This window comes from Stegostoma tigrinum, chromosome 21, assembly GCF_030684315.1.
Source record: "Stegostoma tigrinum isolate sSteTig4 chromosome 21, sSteTig4.hap1, whole genome shotgun sequence".
In the NCBI taxonomy this organism is placed as follows: domain Eukaryota; kingdom Metazoa; phylum Chordata; class Chondrichthyes; order Orectolobiformes; family Stegostomatidae; genus Stegostoma; species Stegostoma tigrinum.
In genome coordinates, this window is record NC_081374.1 from 3,241,731 (window position 1) to 3,268,755 (window position 27,025).

A 27,025-nucleotide genomic window follows, 5' to 3' on the forward strand; every position below is an offset into this window, starting at 1 on the left:
TTTATTGATTGATGTTGGCTATTTTTGTAAAAATGCATCTGATGTTCACAAATGTCCTTTAGGGTAGGAAATATGTCACTTTTTCTTGGCCTGGCCTACACATGACACAACAATTTGGTCTCTTAACCTTTGGCCTAGCAAGCCACTCAGTTCAAGGGTAATCACCATGGGCCAAAAAATACTGGTTTACCAACAAGGCTCGCATTCCATGAAAGACTAAGGAAAGAAGTGCTTTGGACTAATCCTTCCCAACATGCTTGCCCTTCTTGATTTAGCATATTTCTGAAGAACTGGGTAGAAGAATGATAAGGAAAGAAAGAGCATTCCTTTTATACATTGTATGAACACTGGACATTTCTTTACAACCAATTAAGTATTTCTGAAGTGTAGTCACTATAGTAATGTTGGAAATGTAGCAGCCAATTTGCACACAATAATCTGAACCTCAATGAGATCACCATGAACACCAATTAAATTATGACCATTTACTTGGTTTCTTGATGTTCACTGCAGTTTACACATTGTTCGGGGAGAAATTCTGTCCTTTTCTTTAAATATAGTTACCTGAAAGCACACATGGCTCCTTGGTTTAATGTCACAACCAAAATACTGCATTTTTGTCAGTGCGGCTGTCTTCAGTACAACAGTAAAGTGACAGCCTAGATTAAATCATTACATCTGGAGTAGGGCTGGAACCTGCAACACTCTAAAACTCACAGATTAAGAATGCTATTCCTGAGCCAAATTCCCAACCACTTAGACTGAAGCAGTGCACATGAAAATCTCAAAATTTCTCGTTTAATCCAAGCATTGTCACACAAAATAAATCTTTACTGTGACTGCAGAAATCGCTTTAGCTGGGAAAGTGCTGCAGTTTTCCTATGCAGACTCGAAACAAAAATAAAAAAAATTAAACAGTCGGTTGAAAAGCTTTCTGTCTTTATTTGCCTAATACGTAGTTTTGTTGTTGAGTTAGAAAGTTGGAAACACAAAAGGAAGCAATTTAACCCTGTGTCCAAGCCCATTTGGAAAAGACCTGACAGCGTAACCACACCTTCTAACCCTTGTTCTCTACCTTTGTAGGTTCTAACATCTCAAGGACAAATCCACTGAGTTTCTTTTTCAATGCAGTGAGGTTTCCTACCTCCACAGCCCTTTCAGACAGTCTATGTTGCACCTTGGGACATTTTGTTTTAAAGGGGCTATGTAAATCTAAGTTGTTGTTGCTAGTATGTTTATATTTGGACCGCTTTGAGAAGGAAGGCGCTAGGACCCGATACCACTGAGTGCATGTCTCACGGCTTGTGAGTGCTGTTCCCAGATCCGCAGCGTCTGCACATGGACCCCAGCAGCGGGACAAGGAAGCAGCTTCAGCACCACGGCCAGCGCCCGGGTAGATCGACAACTTCACCGTGGCCGTCAGCGCCTAACAGAGGCGCAGATTCAGCACCACGGCCAGCGCCGGGACACAGCTGCATGTTCAGAACCACGGCCAGCGACAGCATCCGCGCCGGGTCCGGCTCCCGTTTCAACCCTATGCCTGCACATGCATTCCGTGCCTTTATCACCTCTTCCTTCGATCATTGATTTAACTGCAACGCAAGGCGAGAAGGTGAAGCCAGTTAACAGACGGCAAAAGCAAAAAAAACCCAAATATTTCTATTTTTGCGTTTCCAAGGAATTCAATATTTAGCAAATGACACTTAAATCTACCATCGACTGCAAAAATTTCCTTACAACATTCTGGTCGCTGCGTTATTTGCAATAATCAAAAGAAGTGGATCTCCAGGATATTGCTAGATCACACTGTCCAAGCGGATCAGAGGTAGAGTTTATTAATATGGGTTTTGGTATGCACTGTGAGTACAGGCTAATCATATAAATAAATAAATAGCCTGTACTATAAATAAACTTCAACATTCCCCCCAACCCCACCCACCTCTCTTCCCCATCCCATCCACTTGCGTCCTTGCAAAATCTGTTTTGAAGTTTACTGAACGTATGGATGAATACTCAATCTTTCATTTTTTTTTTAGTTGCCTGGCTGTGCTATTCTAAGCTGGTTAAAAAAAATGTATTTTTCAATGTATGTCTCTTAGGAGTTGAACCTCACAAGGGTGCAGATGGGAACTGTAATTTTTAAAGCTGTGACACAGAGCAGACATGGGGTATTGAATTTCTGGCACTTTAGGATGAAATTACGGCTTCCTAAATTATTGTTTCAAAGATGAGTGGGTTTGATCATTTTCAGTTTCCCAATTACCATCCTGTCAAAACCAAATAAAAAGGTCCAAGGATAAGTGATATGGGATTTGCAAACTCCCTTCCATAATGCTTAATCCAAGATTGATATTGAATTTAGCTTAGTATGAACTTGATACGGATCTGAGGAGCTAACATTGATATTTACTCATTTACTTGTCCGTCGTCAAAGTGATCTCTCAGAAATGGTGAGTCCTTAGAAGAAGCATTTGCAGGTTATTGAGAATTACAAGCGGCTGGGCCCAAACTTCTCCCCACTTATTTCATGCACAATTTGGAGTAGCAGATAGATTGGATTGGTCTTGACTTTCATCCTGGGAGAACGGAGGCCAGTTGTGTGGCTTACCTCCTTCCTCTGTCTATCCCTGCCCTCTCACCAGCCAGACCCAACAGAGGTCAACTGCACAGCACAGACTGGTGCATGAATATATGATGTGTGTACCTACTTTGTATTAAACAGTCAATGGGGTGAGCTTACAAATATGACAAACATATGAATTAGTAGCAGAAGTAGGCCACTTGGCCCCTTGAGCCTATTCCATCATCAATAAGTTTGTGGCTGATCTGGTCACTCCACATTCACCATTGGCATAATAAAATGCTCCAGCATATTTCACAGGAATGTAATCAAACAAAATTGGACACCAAGGTGCTAGAGGTATTTGAACAAGTGATCAAAAATTTTATTGAGTAAGTGGATTTAAAGTAAGACCTTAGAGGAGAACAGAAAGAAGGAGAGTTTTAAGGAAGGATTTTCAGAGCTGAAGGCCACTAGTCAGACAAAGAAAACTGGAGAACTAGTCTCTTTTGACCATTCACTAACTTTCATCTAAAAGCTAATTGTTAATATTTCTTTTACTCTGGGCAACTAGAAACAGGCAATAAATTCCGACCTTGTCAGTGACGCCCACATTCTAAGAATGATTCTATTTAAAAAAAATTCTTAGTGAGAGGCAGATGGGGGTGATCTAAATCACCACGGCAACGAAATAATTCAATTCAATGCACCAACTAGTGACTATATTTGTTTTTATTTGTAAATGAATATTGTTTAATTACATGTCGAGTTTTCTTTAACTTTGGGTCAATAGCTGTGTCCAGAGCATTGTGAAAACATGTCAGTTTGCTTCTCATCATTGATACAGGTCTGAGAATAGACTGAAAAATCATTAATATGTAAACTATAACTTGATTTACCCTATTAAAGGGAGTTTCTAATCTGAAGGTGGAATGGTGCTGTTGTTGGTTTGTTCTCTTCATCACTTTTCAAAACCGTTAGCTTAAACTTGAAAGTTTATACATAACTCTCTCTTGAAGATATTAATTTACACCTGCCATAAAGCAGCATGTTGGGCATTCATCTTCCCTAGGAAAGCCCCACTTAGTTGACAAGTCCTTTCTGTGGTGTTTCTTATCCTTTCTTCTGTTCTTCATCATTTTTGTCATAGCAGTGATCAGTTTCTTCACAAAATACCTCATATCCACTGTGTCATCTGCCATCTTGTATAGACCACTTGCTCCTCTATGTTCTACTCCCCATTTGTGTGTTCTCCTGGCCTAGCTATCTACCTTCTGTTTGGTAACCCCCTTACTTACTTCAAACTGCATTTTTATTAACTCAGACAAGTTATTGAAATCATTTCTGCGAAGCATTGAAAGGCAAAAATGGAACAATGAAAGAGATAAGATAAAATGTAGCAAGAACACCAAAAAACAAATAAACTGTACAATCCTTCAAATACTGCTAAAAAATTCAATCCCATTTATCGGCCTCAGCTCAGTAACCTTCAAATACCTTACCTAGTAAAACTAGCAACATCATTGTTGAAATATTCAACTGACATCTGACCTGAACAGTATTTTGAGGGTGGGAGTTCCAGACGCGTGCACCTCCTTGTGTGAAGAAATGTTTCTTACATCAGATCTCTAATTTCAAGATTCTGTCCCCTTGTTCTGAACTCCCACAGCCCCAGGAGAAATATTTTCTCTCCATCAACCCTTTCAAATCCTTTAATAATTTTAACCACTTTAATTCAATCATTTTGTAACCGTTGATACTCAAGGAAAGGCAGGTTAAAATAAAGTACCTGCCCTGATAAACTCAATCATTTCAGTCCCATGGCAATAATGACTGTAAGCACTTGAACGATGGAGAGAAAGTGGAAAGATTGAATTAAAGCTAGAAAGAAGGCTGATAATATGTTAAGAGAGAAGACATAGAGAGAAACAAAGACTGGAGAGAGAGAGAGAGAGAGAGAGAGAGAGAGAGATGAAATGGATAGGGAGAGGTGTGGGAGAGAGAGGGAGAGAGAGAGAGAGAGATGAAAGGGATAGGGAGAGGTGTGTGAGAGAGAGAGAGAGAGAGAGGTGATGGAGACAGAGAAGTAGTGTAGGTAATTTTCTAAGCATACATTAATGGAAAAGGATCATTTCTGTGGAGAGCATGGGAGAATCAAGGCCTTGACTTGGAAGGTTGGCCCCAGTGCTGAGTGAAAACAAGAGTGTATGTGTGACTCACTCAGAAAATGTGGAATAAATGTGACAGTTTGTGCTGAGATAAGAGATGGAGCTGTAATGAGAGATCTTGTTTTGTGTTAGGGGGCTGGTGTCGGGGGAATGGGGGTGGGCCAGGTATTATTTTCTACATCTACAAATAAGTTGTTTGAGTGCAGTGAAATCCCAGGCACAAAAATAAAAATGAACAACAATGGATGCTGTAAATCTGAAATAAAAAGAGGAAATGCTGAAAAAACACAGCAGATCTGGCAGCATCTGTGAAGAGAAAAACAGAGTTAGCATTCTGAGTCCAGTGACCCTGGATTAAAATGTGAACTCTGTTTTTCTTTCTACAGACACTAGCAGACCTGCTGAGCTTCTCCAGCACTTTGTTTCATTCACAGGTAGCTGATGCCTTTGTTTTTGGGGGTGGGGATGCTAGCCTGGAGATTGATAGCAGTTGAAACAGAATAAAAAGCCGGTAATATGAGGACTGGGTTATCGATGCATTGTATGGAACAATGAAAACAGTGAAATAAATGCTTTATATTGAATCTATCACACAGCATTGTTTGCTTCAGGTGGTTATAATCCTCAGGGAAACAGTAACAGCGAGGCTATGGGTGTCTTTCTCCAGGCTATGGTCCTGAAGCAGTGGAGCAGGTGAGAGATTTGATGAAATTAAAAGATCCCACTGCACCATTCAAAGAAACATAAGAGAGTTCCCCTGGGTGCACTAACTAATAATTATCCAACAATACACACGACCAAACAATGCTGATCTTATTCCTGCTAGCAGGAGCTCTCTGAGCACAAATTGATAGCTGCATTTCCCTTCATTCAATCAGTAACCACACTTCAAAAAGTATCTCATTGATTTTCTTTCTTTCTACTTGAAAGAGATATGGAGACATTATGCAGCCACAAAGAGCCACTAACTGTAATGTCAAGCTGATTTTGTTGGGTCTGCAAAATATGTGTCTCATTCACTCAAGAATCGCCAGATGATCCTAAATTTCATTTGACTTGCTGTTGCTGCACTTTCCTGCACAGCACGCAGACCCCACTGTTGGCTGTGCCTTGAGCTGTCTGTGTTCTAAGCTCTGGAACTTGTCCCAAAAACTCTCTAGATCTGTCTCCTTTAAAATAATCCTAAAAAACAAGCTTTTGATTCATGCCCCAGAGCTTCTTTATGGGTCTTGGTGTCAAGTTTAGTCTGATAATTGCCCTGATGAAATGCTTTGAAATATTTAAGTTGCAATGTAAATGCAAACTTTTGTTGCTGATTTAAACAGAGTGAAGCCACAGGGTGGGTGTTTAGGAGAAATAAAATGGGCAAGTTCAATACACTACAATGCTGAAATCTATCAAACCAATACAAGAGTTTCCAAGGGTTAGTGAAAAACTAATGAAAAAGCTTAGGTTTGCCAGCAAGAAGAAAATGTAGAAGATTTTTTTTCCAAAGTATTGTCAGAACAAGTAGCTGTTGCAGTCAAGACTGTTGCACAATTTACAAAAGGTGTTGGGTATATATTTCGTGGAATTACTGACTTGTTACAGAGGAAGCGGAAAGATGTAGGATGGTGGCAGGAAAAGACAACAAAACGGGACTGTTGCACAGAATTCACAGCTAAGAAATAGGCCTTTTGATCTAAGTGATTTAAAACAGGATTTCTGCTCCACACAGATCTCCTTTCACTCTGCTTTATCTCACCTGATCAATGGGTCCTTCTATTCCTTTGCCCTTCATACGTTTGTACAGGTTCCCTTAAATGTATCTATTCTGTTATTCACCTCAATCATTCGTTGTGATAGTGAGCTCCACGGTCTCACCGCTCTCTAGGTAAATAACCTTCACTTGAATTCTGTAATTATTAGTGACTCATATTTATGGTGCTTGGTTTTGGTAGTAGACAGTTCAGCAGAAGAGTCTCACTGGAGCTGATAGATTGAATGGACTTACTCTGTGCTGTAAAGCCTGTGATTTTATGACCTAAGCAGTATTAATAAATTAGAGAGTTGAGAAAGCTTGTGAAAAAGAGATTAGTTTCAACACTTAAGCTATAATTGGATGTGGACCTATAAATAGGATAAAACATTCAAAAACACTGCTGAGACCTCAGCTGGAGTACAGCATCTCATTCAAGGCATCAGGTTAAGGTTGTGAGGAGACTTTGAGATGGAAATTGTCATCCTTAGAAGATTAAAGGGGGATTTAACAGAGGTGTTCAAAACTATGAAATAATTTGATTAACTAAATGGCGCAAATAAGTAAACTGTTTCCAATGCCAATAAGGATAATAACCAAATACAGTTTAAGAGGATATTCTGTACTCAGTGAAGTTTAGAAGGATGAGGGGGTGTCTGATTGAAACTTACTGCATATTGAGAGACTTGGATAGAGTAGATGTGGAGAAGATGCTTCCTCTAGTAGGAGAGACTAGGGCCCAGAGGCACAGCCTCAGATTGAAGGAGTGACTCTTTAGAACTGAGATAAGGGAAAATTTCTTCAGCCAGAGAGTGGAGTCTTTCTGGAACTCATTGCCACAGAGGGTTGTGGAGGCCAAGTCACTGAGTGCATTTAAGACCGATAGGTTCTCGATTAGTAAGGGGATCAAGAGTTATGGGGAGAGGGAAAGAGAATGGGCTGAGAAACATCAGCCATGAGTGAATGGTGGAATGGATTTGATAGGTCAAATGGCCAAATTCTGCTCTAGGTCTTATGGCAAATGGAGCAGGGGGAGTAATAAGGAGGAATTTTCTTTTACATAAGGAGTTGTTGTGATCTAGAACATGCCACTTGAGAGGCTGATGAAAGGGAAACAGATACATAATTGAAAGGAAATACCTGTAGGGCTGTGGGGCAAAAACAGGAGGGACTGAGCTAATTGTCTCATTTTTTTCAAAGCTGGATCACCTTCTATGCTGTTTTGTTCCATGGCATGGTGAGGAAAGGGTCATTTTTTGTGCATATAACTAACCACCCACTTATCAAAAAACCACAGATAGCATGACCATATTGTTCCACTGGCGCACTGAGGTCAATCAGTTCTGAAGAAGGGTCACTGGACCCAAAATATTAACTCTGTCTTCTCACTCCAGACCTGCCGAGTTCTTCAGCAAATTCTGTTTTTGTTTCAGGTTTCCAGAATCTGCAGTACATTGCTTTGATTATCATTGGTCAGTCAGTCTTGTCTGCCTGAACAGGTTTTAAAGATCAACTCTGTAGCACATCATAGCTTCATAGAATTATTGGGTAATACAATATGGAAGAGGTACTTCAGCTCATCAAGTGTGTGCCACAACTTGAACTACTAGAAATCTTAAAGAAAGAAGGAAAATAACTGAAAAGTAAAAAATAAGCTTATTATTTTATATTGAAAATTATCTTCAAGGCAGTTGTAGCTGTTGTTGGTGAATGAAGATTATAGAAAAGCTTTGAACAATTGTTCAATAAAGTCTTCATGTTAATGATTCAAAAGCCCAGTAGCAGAACACCTACTCACACTGATAAGAGTGAAGAGCTCAGAGAGTCTGCCTGCAGCTCAATGATCCTGTTATAAATCTCCTGGCCCTTTGTGGTTAGAATTTGGGAGGTCGAGTGATAGACTAGTGACTGGAGAGTTTCTTTCACACCGAGTGGATCACATCAGCATGTGCAGCTGTTGTGTATGCGCAGAGTCATTCCACATGGAAACTGTTTTTAGTTTCTGATGATATTATTGCTAATTTGTCTCTGCCGTTGTGTAGTGCGGCAGGATTATTCTGAACTTGAGACACCAGTTTGAGGAAGGGAGAAAATGAATGTTAGATTAATTGGAACTTACAGCACAGATGGAGGCCATTTACCCTATCTTGCCTATGATGACTCTTCAGCAAGACCTAATCAATAAGCCCCATTTCCCTGCTCTTTCCTATTAGCCCTGAAAAAATATCCCTTTCAAGTTTTTATCCAATTCTCTTTTGGAAGTTCCTATTGAACATGCTTTCATCATCCTTTCAAGCAACACATTTCAGATCACAGAAATTCACTCGCCTCAGCTTCTTGCTTACTTTGCCAATTATCTTATGCCCTCTGCTTACCATATGTCCTACCACTTGATACAATCTCTCCTTACTTTCTCTATCAGAATTCTTTACCATTTTGTGCCTTCCATTAAATCTTTGCTGAAATCTTTCTACTCCACAGAAAACAACCCCAACATTTTCAGTCTCTCTACATAGCTGATATTTAAGATTGTAAGACAATAAGATATAGAAGCAGAATTAGGCCATATGGTCCATCAGGTTATTCTGCTATTCAATTTTGGTTGATACATTTCTCAAACCCATTCTCCCATGTTCTCCCTGTAACTTTTGATCCTCTTACTAATCAAAAACCTAATTATCTCTGTCTCAATGACATTCATGACTTGGCTTCCATAGTTTCTGTGGCATTGGATAAATTCCTCATTCCTTGCACTTGATAAATCTTCCTGCAGCCCCACTACTTTAAGAATGACAGTCCCTGATTGCCTCATCACTCTAAATAACTAGAAGCTCCAACAATATACTTAAACATGAGCCTATCCATTATGCACTTGGGTGGCCTGGAATTTGCTCGTGTTGTACTGACCATTCCTTACCCATTTGTATGACCATTCGTTCTCTTGCCTTATGTGGCCTTTTCTTTTCTAGATTTCATTTTCCATTGGCTTAGTCCTTATCATCTATATTTGTCACTCCTTCCTACGCTTATTTTCTCTTTCTGAAACTTCAGTGAGAATGTCAAACTGACTACTGCATTGATGCATTTATGGGGAACCTTAAAATGCACATGAGAGAGAAAAGAATCAAAGAATATTAACAGGATGAGATGGAAGAGGGTGGGAGGAAATTTGTATGGAGCGCAAATTTTCTTTATTATTTCATCTAATGTCGTTGTCATTGGCGTGGCCAACCCTAATGTTCCTTGAACTGATACACTTGCCAGGTCATTCCTGATGGCAGCTAAGACTAAACTACATGTCAGCAAACCAGATAAGGATTGCAACTTTCCATTTCCAAAGAACATCAGTGAACCAGATAATTTTTTTATGACAATTGTTTTGGTCACCATCAGACTAGTCTTATTCTTTTATAGTTATTAATTAAATATCAGTGTCACCAGCTGCCAAGGTGGGATTTTAACCTATAGTTGCCAGTTGCTATGATGTTACTGCTAGACAATTCGGATCCTAGAATTATATCTGACTTGGTAGATCACACTTTGTTTATTTTTAAATAAACAAAGCTGTCTTTCACTGAAACATAAAGCACAGGAGGCTACAAATTTGGTTTCAACATTGAAACAAATTAATTTCAAAATTGAAATCAAAATAAAACAAAACAAACTGAGCTATCTTTTAAAATCTTTGATTCACAGGATATGGGCTTCGCTGACCAGGCCAGCAATTATTGCTCATTCCTAACTGTCCACATAACCGTGTGCCTGGAGTCACATTTAGGCCAGAAATTTCATTCCCTAATTGACATGAGTGAACATGATTGGTTTCTCACCAAAAATCAACAATGGCTTCAATAGTCATCATTAGATTCTCAATTCCAGATATTTTATTGATTTAAAATTCCACCATCTGCTTTGTTGGGATTTGAACATTGGTCTCTGGATTAATAGCCGAGTGAACATACCGTTAGACCATCACCTCCCAAATCTAAACATATCATTGCTTGAAAACACAGAACATAACAAAATCCCATTTATTTTCCAAAGCCATGGCTTTCCAATTACTCAAACATCTGTAGAAATTCCTTTCCGATCAATTCTGTAGGTTTGATTTAACTGTGTTTTTTCAAGTTCTCGGCCTGTGAACAGACCTTTGCAGATGACACAAAGTTGGGTGGGAGGGTGAGCTGTGAGGTTGATGCAGAGATGTTTCAGTGTAATTTGGATAAGCTGAGTGTGTAGGTGAATACATGGCAGATGAGGTCTTATGGGGATAAAAATTAGGTTAATCATTTTGGTAGCAAAAACAGGAAGTAGAATTATTATCTAAATGGTGATAGATTGGGAGGTACAATGGGACCTGTGTGCCCACGTACACTAGTCACTGAAAGAAAGCAAAAACAGAAATTACTGGAAAAGCTCAGCAGGTCTGGCAGCATGTATGGACAGAAATCAGAGTTAATATTTTGGGTTGAGTAATACTTCCACAAAATCATGTTCTGAGGAAGGGGCACTTGACCCAAAATGTATTAACCTCCAATAGTAGTCCAGGAGGCACATACTAGTTTAAAATCATGGCTCCAGAAAGATCTAGTTAATTTTAAATCCCTTCATTAAAATAGGCCAACACCCATATGCCACTAGTGTAAAATCCAAACTTTAAAAAATACTGCTGTTAATATACATAACTCACACAGTTTGTACAGTCTGAACCAATTTTAAGGGAAGAACTTGGGCAGAAATGACCAGGAAAGGGCATAGAGTTACAAACAAGATTAATAATTAAGCCCCAGGCATCTGAAAGGAAGTTAACAAAACATTAACTCTAATTTCTCTCCACAGACGCTGCCAGACCTGCTGAGCTTTTCCAGCAATGTCCATTTTTGTTTCTGATTTACAGCATCTGCAATTCTTTCGGTTTTCACTGAAAGTAAGCATGCAGTTGCAGCAGGTGGTGAAGAGGACAAATGGCATGATGGCCATCAAAACGAAAGGATTCGATTACAGGAGCAGGGATGTCTTGCTGCAATTGTACAGGGCCGTGCTGAGACTTCACCTGGAGTATGTTGTGAGCAGATTTGGTCTTCCTATCTGAGGAAAGGTGTTCTGGCTATGGGAATGCAATGAAGGGTTATCAGACTGATTCCTGGGATGACAGGACTGATTTATGAAGAGAGATTGGATCATTTAGGACTATATTCACTGGATTTTAGGAGAATAAAGGAGGATCTTATAGAAACCTCTAAAATTCTAACAGGACTAGAACCAAGGGTCACAATCTAAGTATATAGGGAAGGCCATTTAGCACTGAGATAAGGAGAAATTTCCTTACCCAGAGAATGATGAGTCTATGGAATTCTCTGCCAAAGAAAGGTGTTGAGGCCAAAGCATTGAATGTTTTCAAGAAGGTATTTGATATAGTCCTTAAGACTAAAGGGGTCAAATAAATGGCAAAGTAGAAACAGGCTTCTGAGTAGGATGATCAGACATGACTATATTGAATGATGCAAGCAGACTAGAATAGCTGAATGGCCTATTTTCTGCTTCTATGTCTGCCTCAAATATTCACGTAAGTGAGAACTTAGACATTCTCGGCCTTTTAACGTTCTGCAGATTCTAACCAAACACTCCTGGTCTGGACATTTCTTTCACTGTGATAACTTATTTCCTTAACCACTATTTCCAGAGAAAATATGCTTAATTCTGGCTTCAGACAAGTATCTTTTGAACATTAGAAAAGCTTTTCTGCTTTGAAAAATACATGCTCATCCTTGATTTTGCTCAGCTAATGGTTTGATATTATTTCTCTCTGGTCATAAACTCCCAAAGTATAGACCTCCAATAACATTCTGGGAGGCATATATTGGTTTAAAATCATGCTTCCAGAAAGAATGTTCTTGTTAATTTTAAAACTCTTCACGAAAATTGGCCAGCACCCGTATGCTACCAATGTAAAATCCAACCTCTAAAAGATGTGCTGTCAATATATATGTATTACACAGCTTTCATTACATGATGAAATAGGCCAAATCACTGGATTGCTAATCCAGTGACATTACCACTATACGACTATCTCCCTGTGAATATAGCAAAGATTTCTTGCACTGCCAGGCCCATTCCTGTGCTCTACTTTATGTTTAATGTCTTTCATTGGTTCCCTTTCTTTAGTTTGGCAAATTTATTTTCTCATTTACTTCCTATTTAATTTGCCTTCTGTCTCTCCCTATTGCTCTGTGACTCTCACTTCCTTTTGCTCTCACTAGCCATGTCTCAGAGTGCCTTTTTATATTTGGAAAGATCATATGTGTGCATGTTCAGAGGCTGACAAAGTCAGAGCTAGATATCAAAGAGGGCGGGTTAAAAAATAGTGTTCAGATGAATGATAGAATGTGCAAGATGAGGAAAGCAGAAAAGGAAATAAAGGCCCAAGTGTCAAATTTAACCATGTTTATACAATCTGGCCCAATTGTAAGGCAAGAAAATGAACAGAAATGGCCAGGGAAGGGAATATAGTTACAGGCAAGGTAAGCAATTGAGTCCAGGCTTCTGACAGGAATGTAGGTTGTGAGAAAGGAAAAGCTGTAGGAATCAAAGGTAGAACACTGCACAGGGAAATGTTATCAGTAACTTGTTATTTTTAGGCTGTAAATATTACCTGACACACAAACAAAAATGACATTTGAACCATTTCAGCTTGTTTGTAACAGTACTGATTACTTGGAAAATTCACAGGCCTTTATTGAAAGAAATCCCTTTGGTGAAGTTCTTTCCTTCAACCAATTAGAAAAGGTTGATGCTCGAATTTCATTGTTTACAGTGTCCCAGCAAGCTGGCATTTATTGACGACCCCAAATTGCCATTCAGCCCCTTGAGCTAGTTCCCTGATTCCTTGAAAAATATTGCAACCTTATTACAATTCACCTATATCTTTCATATTCTAATATTCCAAAATAAGAACACATCACACAAGGAATATCTGTAAACATTTTAAGTCCACACAGAGGGCTGAAATTATAATCCAGGATTTACAGGAAATATGAAATAAAAACAGAAAATTCCGGAGAAACTCAGCAGGCCTGGCAGCATCTGTGGAGAGAGAAACACAGCCAATGTTTCAAATTCCATCAATCTTCTTTGGAACTTCATATTAGATTTAAAACAGCTGTCAGCCTTCAGTAATTAATACGTGACTCCAGTCCTACAGTAATGTCGTTGACTCTTAACTGTCTTCTAAATTGACTGGCAAGACACACCATTCTGTCAAACCCACACCAACCTTCTTAATGTCTTTCTTTTGTTCCCTTTCTTTCGTTTGGCAAATTTATTTTCTCGTTTACTTCCTATTTAATTTGCCTTCTGTCTCTCGCTTATTCTAGGGTATTCAGATGAAATAAAAAGGAGGATGGAATGGAGGTGGGGGGGGGGGGTTTCAGGTTGCAATATTTTTCAAGGAATCAGAGAACTAGCTCATGGAGCTGAAAGGCCTTCTCCTGTTCCAGTGCACTGGAGTTCCTTTGAGAGGGTATTTTCCTGCATTGGGGAGTGTAGGACCAGAGGACATGGGGCACAGCCTCAGAATAAAGGGGCACCAATTTAAGATTGAGATGGGGAGGAATTTGGGGGTTTGTGTGTCCTTGGAACTCATTGCCACAGAGAGCTGTGGGGGCAGAGTATAACTAAGGCTGAGGTGGATTGATTCTTGATTAATTGGGGAATCAAGGGTTAAGGGGAAAGGGCAGGAAATTGGATGTGAACAGATTAGAATCAGTCATGATTCCATTGAATGGTGAAACAGGCTTGAGGGCCAAACAGCTACTCCTGTTCCTATTTCTGATTGGTCTTCTAATTATAGCAATGAGGATGAATAATGTCTTGGAAGGATCATCAAATGATTCCATATGGATAGAAGTAAAAACATATGGCAATCAACTTATTGGTGTGTGCCATAGTCCCCAAACAGTGATAGGTAGAGGACTAAATACAAAATCACATTTCAGAGAAATGTACAAATAAAAATGTAGTAATCTTACCTACCCAAACATTAACTGGGATTTTTTCAAGTGCTAGGTAAGGAGGGAACAGAATTCTTGCATTGCATCTGGACAAACCTTTTTAACCAGTACGTAGAAAGCTCAACAAGGGATGGGGAAGTTCTCGACTTCATTCAGAAATGAGTCTGGGCAGATAGGAGGTGCATCAGTAAGGGAGCATTTTGGAGATTGCGACCATTGGTATGACAGGTCGGCACAACATCGAGGGCCGAAGGGCCTGTACTGTGCTGTAATGTTCTATGACTCTGGCAGATTTAAGATATTTATGAAAAAGATAAAGATGGGTTGGGAATAAAAGTTCTAGACTGGGAACAATTTGGCCAAAGTGGACTGATGGCAGCTACTATCAGATAGAATTATGTCCAAAAATGGGAGACATTCAAGAAGAAAATAGTGGGAATACTAGACAAATATGCAATGACTAAGTGTGGGATCAGATCTGGAGAACCCTGGATCTTTTTTCATAGAATCCCTACAATGTTGAAACAGACCCTTTGGCCCAACAAGTCCACACCAAACCTCACAGGATCCCACCCAGACCCATCCCCCTATAACCCACAAACCCCTGAATACTGTGGGCAATTTAGCAATGCCAATCCACCTAACCTGCCCATCTTTAGACTGTGGGAAGAAACCAGAGCACCTGGAGGAAACCCATGCTTTATTGGTTAGAGCATAGAGTGCAACAGCTTGGCAGTTGTGCTGGATCTGTATAGATATAGATATAAGTTAGACCCCACCTGGAGTATTGCATGCAGATCTGGTCACCACATTAAAGGAAGGATGTGATTGCACTAGAGATAGTATGGAGAACATTTAGCAGGCTGCTGTCTGAGTTGGACGGCCTGAGCTGTGAGGAAAGGTTGGATTAGCTGTGATTGTTCTCCTTGAAACAGTGAAGGTTGAGAGGGGACCTGATAGAGGTGTAAAAGATTATGGGGGTGTATAGAAAGGCATGTTTATCCAGTAATAGAAGGGGCAATAACCAAGTAGCATAGGTTTAAGTTAAGAGGTGGAAGGATAAGAGGAGAGATGAGGAGAATGGTTTTCATTCAGAAAGGGTGATGGGATTCTGGAAAAGGTGTATTAGTCAGAATCTCTCATAAATTTAAGCATTACTTAGATATTCACTTGCATTGCCATACCCTCCGAGGCTATGGGCAAATGCCAGAAAATGGGATTCCTGTGGTTGGATCTTTGTTAACCAGTGTGGACACAATGGGATGAATGGTCTCCTTCAGTTCAGAAAATGCCCACATGCCCATGTACAAAGCATTAGATTGAGAGTAGAGCTCCCTCTATAATGTCCTCATCAGACACTCCTTGAACAGGAACAACACAGGGGTTAAATACAGAGTAAAGCTCTCTCTACACTGTCCCCAAAAGGCACTCACAGGACAGGGATAGCACAGGGTTAAGTACAGAGTAAAGCTTTCTTCACTCTTTTTAACAGAAATTAAACTGAAAGTAAGTCTCCTGCTACTCTGTTACATTGCAATTAAAGCTCCTTCGACACTGTCCCCATCAAACACTCCCAGGACAGGGACAGCACAGCATTAGATTCATTATAAAGCTCACTCTGCATTGATCCCATGAAACACCGAAGGACAATTATGGCAAAGGGCTTAGATATAGACTAAAGTCACTCTACACCATTGCCATCAAACACTCCAGCATATGTACAACACAAAATTAGATACAGAGTAAATCTTCCCCCTACACTCTTTCCAAAATCCCAGGCAATGTTCAGCATCGCCTTAGATGCTTATTAAAAACCACCCACACTGTATCCATAAACACTCCCAGGACAGGTATAGAACAGTGTTAGATACAGAATAAAACTTCATTTACATTGTCTGCATCAAAATCTCCCAGGACAGGGAAAGTACGAGGTTAGATACGGAGCCAAACATCCTCTACACTGTCTCCATCAAACACTCCCAAGACAAGAGATAGCAAGGTGCAGACCCCTGAAACATCAGCTTTCCTGCTCCTCTAATGCTGCTTGGTCTGCTGTGTTCATCCAGCTCTACACCTTGTTATCTCGGATTCTCCAGCATCTGCAGTTCCTACTATCTCTGATACACCCCCAAGACAAATACAGTTTGTGACAAACGCAGAAGCTCAGAAACGTTTAATTTGTAAATTTTGTGTGATTTCCAGCTTGATGTCAGAATTGACTAATTCAATTCCGTGGCCCCCAAACAAGTAGGAAGCAGATTGAAACTACTGAACAGCATTATGTTGTGTTATTTTTGACATATCTGTCATTGGTTCCTGATCTTGATCAACTCAGAGTCTGCAATACCACTGGCATTGCTTTAGGAGCTGTTTATCCCTGCCTTTGCTACTACACTAACTATTCAGTCCTTTCACTTCTTTCTCTTGCAAAATGGCACACAAACTCTGAAGAATGACAAAATCTAGAGTGGATCTGCGCCTGTAAGCTACATCTTGATGATTGCCTTTGCTTTTTACCAAACAAAACTATTTTCTGTCCTCTCTCCTATGTATTTTGGGAACTACTTATGTCTTGTCTTTCTGTGAAACACGTATCAAGCCTGTGAACTGGAAGTCTGCTCAGTCTGCTCTTGAATCCTGAGCCAATGCACCAATTACAGGATTCTTATGCTGTCAGAAAAGTTGTTAAATCAAGTGGATGTAAATGAAACTCTCTTATCAATTTACAGAAAAGGAATTGAAGTTTCATGTTTCCAGAAGGGGACTGTGGTTGCTAAAAACATAGAAGAACAGATATAGCCCCTGCACATTTCCTTCCATCCTGGACTGTACAAGGGCACCTAATCCTGTGACAAAGGCAGAATGTAGCAAATTCAATCCCCATTCTAGGCTGAGTGAACACATGTTGATCAGTGTTCTCACCACCTTGAGATCCCTGCGGCTGTCAGCCACGAAAAAAAAGCCAAGGTTTTTGGGAACTATCTAATGTTGTATCCAGGTATAAAAGGATTGAAAGGGTTAACACTGAGGACTGCTATAAATGCAACTCCCCTGTGATGGTATCAGGTGGCCTTGTGGCCAGAATTGTTTAGAGACACGGAAATGTAGAAAGTCGGAGCAGGAGTAGGCAATTTAGCATGTTGAGCCTACTCCACCATTCAATATGATCACAACTGATCATCCATCTCAGTACTCTGTTTCCACTTGCTTCACAAACCCCTTGATCCCTTTAACCCTAAGAACTATATACCAACTTGAGTAAGATTAAGTGGGGGACCTGAGATTTTGCTGCTAAAATATGGGAGGCCAAATGATATAAAATCATGTGTGAAATTCAGAAGATGCAGTTGATGCCCTATTAAGTCTTTGATGATGTTTTATTGATACACAGTGCTCTCTTTATCCTACAAATGGGTAAACACACAACCCACTTGAAGCCAGCAGCATTCCGTCAACATGAGAATTTTCACAACAAGAAGACTCACTCACAGTTTGAACTCACTCATCAAACCTAACCCGCAGACAAGTGAGGCACCGTTGTAGTATGGCGCACTGACTTTTACATTGCTGAGGCCAGACACCAACATTCCGGCACCTCCTCCCACCACCCCCTGGATCATGACCCCACCCCCGAGCACCAAACTATCATCTCCCAAACCATTCACAGCCTCATCGCCTCAGGTGACCTCCCACCCACAGCCTCCAATCTCATTGTTCCCCAACCCCGCATGGCCCGTTTCTATCTCCTTCCCAAAATCCACAAACCCACCTGCCTGGTTGACCTATTGTCTCCGCCTGCTCCTGCCCCACCAAACTCATCTCCACCTATCTGGACTTCATTTTCTCCCCCATGGTCCAGGAACTCCCTACCTATGTCCGTGGCACCACCCACGCCCTCCACCTCCTCCAGAACTTCCAATTCCCCTGTCCCCAACACTTCATCTTTACCATGGATGTCCAGTCCCTATACACCTGCATTCCCCATGCAGATGACCTAGAGGCCCTCCACTTCTTCCTGTCCCGCAGACCCGACCAGTCCCCCTCCACCGACACCCTCATCCGCCTAGCCGAACTCGTCTTCACCCTCAACAATTTCTCTTTTGATTCCTCCCACTTCCTACAGACAAAGGGGGTGGCCATGGGTACCCGCAAGGGCCCAAGCTATGCCTGCCTCTTTGTAGGTTATGTGGAACAGCCCCTCTTTCTCACCTACACTGGTCCTAAACCCCACCTCTTTCTCCGTTACATTGATGACTGTATCGGCACTGCCTCGTGCTCCCACGAGGAGCTTGAACAGTTCAGCCACTTCACTAACACCTTCCACCCCAACCTTAAGTTCACCTGGACTATCTCCAACACATCCCTCACCTTCCTGGACCTCTCTGTCTCCATCTCAGGCAATCGCCTACAAACCGACATCCATTTCAATCCCACCGACTCCCACAGCTACCCGGAATACACCTCCTCCCACGCACCTTCCTACAAAAATTCCATCCCCTGTTCCCAACTCCTTCACCTCCACCGCATCTGCTCTCAGAATGAGGCACTTCACTCCCGCACATCTCAGATGTCCAAGTTCTTCAAGGACTGCAACTTTCCCCCCACAGTGGTCGAGAACGCCCTTGACCATGTCTCCTGCATTTCCCGCAACTCATCTGTCACACCCTGCCCCTGCAATAACCGCCAAAAGAGAATCCCCCTCATTCTCACACACCACCCCACCAACCTCTGGACACAACGCATCATCCTCCGACACTTCCGCCATCTACAATCCGACCCCACCACTAAAGACATTTTTCCATCCCCACCCTTGTCTGCTTTCCGGACAGACCACTCTCTCCGTGACTCCCCTGTCCGCTCCACACTCCCCTCCAACCCCACCACACCCGGCACCTCCCCCTGCAACCGCAGGAAGTGCTACACTTGCCCCTACACCTCCTCCCTCACCCCTATCCCAGGCCCCAAGACGACTTTACACATCAAGCAGATGTTCACTTGCACATCTGCCAATGTGGTATACTGCATTCGCTGTACTCGGTGTGGCTTCCTCTACATTGGGGAAACCAAGCGGAGGCGTGGGGACTGTCTCCACCTATCTTCTCCACTTTCCATCTTCGGTCTGCCTCCCCTTCTCTCCCTATTTATTTCAGAATCACAACCCAATCCCCCTTTCCTGATGAAGGGTCTAGGCCCGAAACGTCAGCTTTTGTGCTCCTAAGATGCTGCTTGGCCTGCTGCGTTCATCCAGCTCCACACCTTGTTACCTCAGATTCTCCAGCATCTGCAGTTCCCATTATCTCTACTGTTACATCTCAGCAAGTTTAGTTTCTGTGCAACCCTGCTGTTTTGATCAGTTCCAGCAACTTATTTCCAATTTGCTTCTCTCAACATTGAAACTCTGTCCTTAACTTTATGAACAAAAACAAAGTTGCTGGAAAAACTCAGCAGGTCTGGCAGCATCTGTGGAGGCAAAAGCAGAGTTAATGTTTTGGGTCCGGTGACCCTTCCTCAGAACTAGCCACCGGACCCGAAACGTTAACTCTGTTGTCTCCTCCACAGATGCTGCCAGAACTGCTGAGCTTTTCCAGCAACTTTGTTTTTGTTCCTGATTTACAACATCCTCAATTCTTTCAATTTTTCGTAACTTTACGAATGTCAAAACCACTATTAGTGTAACACATTAATGTAGAAGATCCCAGACAACCCATAGTTACTTCCCGGGTATGGATGTGTGGTGATTATGTTACCAGGTAATTAATATGCCGAAAGATGAGTTCAAATTCTGCAATGATATTTTGACAATTTCGTAGTAGCAGAAATTTAAAAGCTGATATCGTAAAAGTGAGTGTGAAGCTGACATTGATATCCCTAATAATAAAATGTGAGGCTGGATGAACACAGCAGGCCAAGCAGCATCTCAGGTGCTCCTGAGATGCTGCTTGGCCTGCTGTGTTCATCCAGCCTCACATTTAATTATCTTGGAATCTCCAGCATCTGCAGTTCCCATTATCATTGATATCCCTAAGATTGTTTTGTTATTGTCTGTGACAAAATACAAACTACTGCCTTTACCTGGGATGGTCTATATATGGTTCTTGTCCTGTGTTGATTTTCTAAACTGTCCTCTGAAGTAACAGAGCTTTTTAGGCTTATCGGGCTTCAAATGATTCAAGAATAAGACCCATCATCAGTTTCTCAGGGCAACTTGGGTTGAGACTTTGAAAGTAATTCTTTTGCAAATGTAACACTCATCCAATTAAAATGGGAGAATGGTATATTTACTCCATATGCCACGAATTTGTAATCTCATTTCTAAATGCAGCTTCAGTTTTGATTATCTGGTGGGAGTGAAGGACAATGTGCAAATTTGCATCAATACAATCTGAACAATGGAGACAAGCCAACCCTTTTTGATCAAAATTGCAATGATGCTAATTAAATTCAAAGAAACAAACCTCTTTGATCCTTTAACAAAAGACACACACTACTGCAGGAGATTCTAGCCTTTCACAACGATCTCCCATTTAGATTTATCTGTCCTCAGATGATGTTTTCGGAACTAGTACGCTATAAGTCAAAGTTCATGGTACAAGATGCTACTTAAGATTGAAGACAGAAGCACATTACTTCTCTTTGGTTCATTTTTTTTCATTCATTTCCCATTTATTTTTATTTTTTGCCCGTGCCTAATTGACGATGTCAACATGAGCTGCCTTCTTGACCTGCTGCAGCTTGTATGGTGCAGGTTTACCCGGAGTTCAGTTGGGCAGGGAGTTCCAGCATCCTGACCCAACAACAATGAGGATTTGTATCTAAGTTGGGATGGTGAGTGAGTCGCAGTCGTGCAGTGGTGTGGTTTCTATATATCTGCAACCTTTTGTCTTCTAGGTAGTAGACGCTGTGGGTCAGGGAGCTGCTATCAAAGATATTACATACTGAGTGAAGAAGTGAATGTCTAACTTGGTATTTGGGTGCTATTCTTCCTAAATTTGCCCATCAATGTCCAAGAAAGTGAAAGGTTCTGGTGTTTCTGGAGTTTCCCATAGTGTGGTATACTCCAGCTATTTTGTACAGCTCCAACATAACTTCCCAGGTCTTATAGTCTATGCCTTGCCTGAGAAAGGCAAGTGTCCCATGTGCCTTCTTAACTACTCTATTAACCTGCCCTACACCTTCAGAGATTTGTGGATAAGCGCCCCAAGTTCCCTGTGTTCCTCTAAACGTTCTAGTGTCCTACATTCATTGAATGTTCTCTTGGCTTGTTGCTTCTTCCAAAGCTTCTTCTCACATCGTACTTACCAGTGTTAAATTCCATTTGTCACTGATCTGCACATCTGACCAATCTGTCCATATCTTTCTGCAACCTAAGAACTTCTTCCTCACTGTCAACCAACGACCAAACTTTGTGTCATCTGTAAACTTACTCATCTTCACCTCCCCTCACCTACATTTTCTTCCATATTATTTTTATACACCATAGACAATATGAGACAAAAGCACTGATCGCCATGGCATGCCACTGGATACCAACCTCTAGCCACACAAACAGCCTTCTACTGCCACTTTCTGTCTCTGATCACAAAGACAATTTTGGATCCAGCTTGCCTTGTTGCCTGGATTCTGTATACTTTTACCTTCTTTATCAGTCTCCCATGTGGAACATTCTCAAAGACCTTGCTGAAATCCATATAAACTCCATCAACTGCACTACCTTTCTCAACACGCTTGACCACCTCCTTGAAAACTTCCTCTCACAAACCCATGCTGACTATCACTGACAAAACCTTACCTTCCGAAATGGAGATTCATTCTTTCCTTCAGAATTTTCTCCAATATTTTCTCAATTGCTGGAGTGATTGATCTGTAATTCCCCGGTTTATCTCTATCACCCTTCCTGAAACGTGGAACCACATTAGCTGCCCTTAAGTCCTCAGGCACACTACCTTTGGCCATTTGGGTCAGGGTCCTGGTGATTTCCTCTCTTGTCTCCCACAGCAGCCTGGGATACAACTCATCCAGATCTGGGGATTTGCCTATTTTAAATGGCCAAAACATCTAATATCTCCTCAGTCCCAATGTCAGTCTGCTCAAGGACCTCACAGTCCATTTTCCAGAATTCTGTACCTACATCCTCCTCTTCCAGAGTAAAGACAGATGTGCAGTACTTGTTTAACGCTCTATCAGTGTCCTCCAGCTTCACACACAAATTTCCCCCTCTGTCCCTAATGAACCCTACTTTTTCACTGTTTATCATCTTCCTCTTACTCTGCTTGTAAAATTTCTCGGGAACCTTTTTAATCTTGCCCATCAGTATTTCATCATGCCACTTCTTTGCTTTTCTAATTGCTTTCCTAAAATCCCTCTGAATATCCCACACTCCACGAGGGCCTCTGTTGACTAGCTTCCTTTGTACCTGCCTTTCTTTTCCTTTTAATCCATGCATGAATATTTCTGGACATTCAGGCTATTCCGCAATTGTTGCTCCTATATTTCACTCTAAAGGGAACATGCTGGGCCTACACAGTGCCTAATTCCTTTTTGAATGTCTTTAGCTACACCAAACCACCTCCCCCCAACCCCATACACCTGCAACCCCTGATATTTACCCTGAAGTAACTGTTTGCAGTCTATTTTGGCTAGGCTCTGCATTATTTGAATGAAATATGTCTTCCCACAACCCAACAACAAATTTAAAACTTATGGTGTTGTAGTTGCTATCACTAAAATGCTCCTTTAGTGCCATCTCAATCTGTCCAGCTTCATTCCCCAGAACTAAGTCCATTTAGAGAAGTGAAAAATGTTCTATTGCACTTCTGACCTATGTCAGGCTTTGAGGCATCAGAAAGTGAGTGACCCTGCCCCTCTCAAATCTCACAATATGCTCAAGGCTTCATTTTACAAGGGAACGTTCCTTGGGACATTTTTCATAAATACTAAAAGCTGCAGGCAGTGTTGTAGTGGTAATGTCACTGGACCTATCTTCCAGAATGCCAGTTAGTGTTGTTAATGAGTACTTCACCCTAGTATTCACAAGAAATAAAAGCAGGAGCAGGCCATTTGGCCCATCAAGCCTGCTTTACCATTCAATAAGATCATGGCTAATCTTTTTGTGGAGTCATCTCCACTTACCAGCCCACTCACCATAAGCCTTAATTCCTTTACTGCTCAAAAGTCTATCTATCTTTGCTGCAAGGAGGGGTTGGGCAAACTTGGATTGTGTTTGCTAGCGTGCTGGAGGCTGAGGGGCCGAAGTGATAGAAGTATATAAAATTATGAGAGGCATGGATATGGTGGGTAGTTGGAATCATTTTCCCAGGATGGAAATGTCAAATACAAGGGGCATAGGTTTAAGGTGAGATGGGGGAAGTTTAAAGGAGATGTGCCAGGTGAGTTTTTTAAGCAGAGGGTGGTAGAACAAAGAACAAAGAAAATTACAGCACAGGAACAGGCCCTTCGGCCCTCCAAGCCTGCGCCGATCGAGATCCTCTGTCTAACCTGTTATCTATAGTAGGGGCCTGAAACATGTTTGTAAGGGAGGTGGTAGAAGCAGATACTTTAGCAACATTTAAAATGCATTTAGACAGACACATGAACAGTCAGGGGATAGAGGGAAACTGACTGTGTGCAGGCAGATGGAATTAGTTTAGAATGGCATCATGGATGGTACAGACATGACGGGCTGAAGGGCCTGTTCCCATGCTGTGCTGTTCTGCGTTCTTAAATATTGGTCCAGCCAGTAAGTCCCACATCCCACTGATTAATTTGTAAAAAGTAGACCATTGATCGCTTGGCAAATTCCTCTATTAAATGGATGCAGTTCTTAAACCCAGACCTGGCAAAGTAAAGTTCCCTAAGACCATTCATTTGCAAAGTTGGCCCAATAATTATACAGCAAAATCAGAGGCAGACAACGACAGCTAATTCTTTTCACACTTTTTTTTTCCTACAGATTTTTGTGTTGCTGAAGACGTGGCAAGTGGATGATGTGAACTCAATGTTTACAAACCAATGCAGGAAGCAAACCTAAACTGAGGACACATGTCAAGTCCTAACTAGTTATGCTGGTTGGTAATGAAAACTGACACAATCCACAAATTTGAGGCAAATAATCCACCAGAATCTGTCTGATCTGAAATGTACAAACAACTAATAGGTGGATGCTGATGGCTGTCCAAGGTTTACATGATTAGGAAAATAAGTCTACCAACAAACAAGTAACTCCCTATCCCAAAAGAGGATGGGTGATGGACTAGGAAAAAGGGATTTAAGGTCTCCATCCTTACATCGCCCTACACACCCATGGCTGCTCCAGTTTCTGTGGAATGGGCATGGAATGCTTCCACTCCAGGAAGACAGCACCGAGTCTCTCCTACATCCATCCTCTTCAATCAAAGTCTCGTATCCAAGGACAGAGATCTTGTTTCTCAGTCCATAGGTCTCTTCTTCATGTTATTGGTTGACCTAGTTGGGTTAATTGGCAACACTGCAGTGATGCTTGTAATTATAAGGACCCCATTGTTCAAAAAATTTGTTTTTGTTTTCCATTTGTGTGTAGTCGATCTGACAGCTGTCTTAATCCTCATGCCCTTAGGGATGATGTCCAGCTCCAATCTTTTTGACAACATAACTTTTGGTGACACCTTGTGTCGGATATACCTCTTCCTAAGCATGTTATTTATAAGCGCATCCATATTGTCTATACTGGCCATTAATGTTGAACGCTATTATTACATTGTACATCCAATGAGGTATGAGGTAAGGATGACACTGAAGTTAGTGGTGTCTGTCATTATTTGCATATGGATCAAAGCCACTTTGATGTCAATTCTGTCGGTCTTGGGTTGGAATTCCCAAAGACATGTGAACAATCAGTGTTCCTGGCAATGGGGCAGAGACATGTACGAAAAGGTTTTCATAGTTTTCTTTGGCCTGTTTTACTTCTTGTTCCCAGTGTTAGTTATCCTGATTGTTTACTGCAACATGTTCAAAGTTGCCAGGGTTGCAGCACTACAACATGGACCCTTGCCCACTTGGATGGACACACCAAGGCAAAGATCAGAATCACTCAGCAGTCGGTCCACCATGGTGACCAGCTCTGGAGGGACAAGGGCGTCCCCACAACGGACATTCGGCGGAGGGAAAGCAGCTGTCATCCTCTTTGTGGTTGGAGGCCAGTTTGTATTCTGCTGGTTGCCATTCTTTGCATTTCACCTGCACTCTGTTTTGAGCCCAAGGTCAACCCCTCTGGACCTTTGGGAAACCATCGTCACGTGGATTGGGTACACATCCTTCAGCATCAACCCCTTCTTTTACGGATGCCTCAATAGACAGATCAGGGGGGAGTTAAGCAAGCACCTCAACTGTCTCTTCAAACAGACTCTGGAAGAGGACCTCCGGTTGCCTAGCCGAGAAGGTTCCATCGAGGAGAACTTTATGCAGTTTTTGCAGAGGACAGGTTGCAACGCAGAAACTAGGTCTAGCTATGATGCTTCCAGTCCAAAGTTAGACCAGTCGGCACTGGGTTTCAGGATCCCAGGTCAGATTGTGGAGGAAACATCAGAATTCCTTGAACAACACATAGCCACTGACTTTACAATGTCCAACAGCTGCATTCGAATTAGCAGGTCTCCAAAACATGATGCTTAATGTTTATCTGTAGAATGATTGAGTTTGGTCCACATCATTTAATGTTAAATGGTTAAATCTCTCCTGATTGGTTCCAGAGAGAAGGTTAACTGTTACAGAGAGGAAGCCTTATATTTGACTGGATCTGCTTTTGTATTGTTTATCTTAATTGATTCCTGTTTTGAGTTACCTTTAAACTCATAGACCAGTCATCAGAAGTAATCACACACTGATGTGCTTTTGCAAATAGGCCAAATATTCGTTATAGAGGCCATATATAAAGATGGTGGCTAACCTTTGCTGTTTGTAGGTTTTAAAATGATTTTGTTCCTATGTCTCTCTTAAAATTGTGCCTGCTTCCTCGCTGAGGATTGTAGGATAATTTTAGACTGGCACTCATTGGAGAGTGGATCTGGTGAGTCAAAAAACAACAATTTTGCATTTATATAACGCCTTTACCCATATTAGAAAATTCACAGCTGCTTCACAGGAGCATTAGCAGATAAAAATTGGACTCCAATCCATATAAAGAGATATCAGAATAGGTGAAAAAAGCTTGGCCAAAGTTATGCTTTTACAAAACACCTTAAAGAAAGAGAGAGAGAGAAGTAAAGATGTTTGGAGAGGAAATTATGGAACTTGAGGCCCAAACAGCAAGCATGGTGTCTAAAGCTGGACCAATTAAATTTGGGGATGTATTAAAGGCTAAAATTGACAGAGTCTGCAGCCTCAGAAGATTGTAGGTGTGGAAAAGAATTTAGGATGAGCAAGCCAATGGAGGGATTTAAAAACAAGGAAAAGAATCTTAAAAGGAAAGCATTGCCAACCAGTCCATACACTTCAGCAAATGCGGTGGTCAACGGGACACGATGTATGTTAGTAAAGTTTTGAATGTGCTCGAAATTTCATAGTGTAGAAGATGGAA

General features: G+C 41.4%; 1 protein-coding gene across 1 annotated transcript; it reads left to right on the forward strand.

Annotated features, from left to right (window-relative positions):
* The first annotated feature begins 1,278 nt into the window (after positions 1-1,278).
* gpr61 (G protein-coupled receptor 61) lies at positions 1,279-26,123 on the forward strand. The gene is made up of 2 exons (XM_048552999.2): positions 1,279-1,825; positions 24,425-26,123. Exon 2 carries the CDS (start codon positions 24,775-24,777, stop codon positions 26,119-26,121), a length of 1,347 nt encoding a protein of 448 aa, XP_048408956.1. The 5' UTR covers positions 1,279-1,825; positions 24,425-24,774; the 3' UTR covers positions 26,122-26,123.
* The last annotated feature ends 902 nt before the right edge of the window (positions 26,124-27,025 follow it).

Excerpts from the sequence above, each read along its gene's own strand:
- gpr61 (XM_048552999.2), top strand. The coding sequence starts at position 24,775 with ATGGCTGCTCCAGTTTCTGTGGAATGGGCATGGAATGCTTCCACTCCA.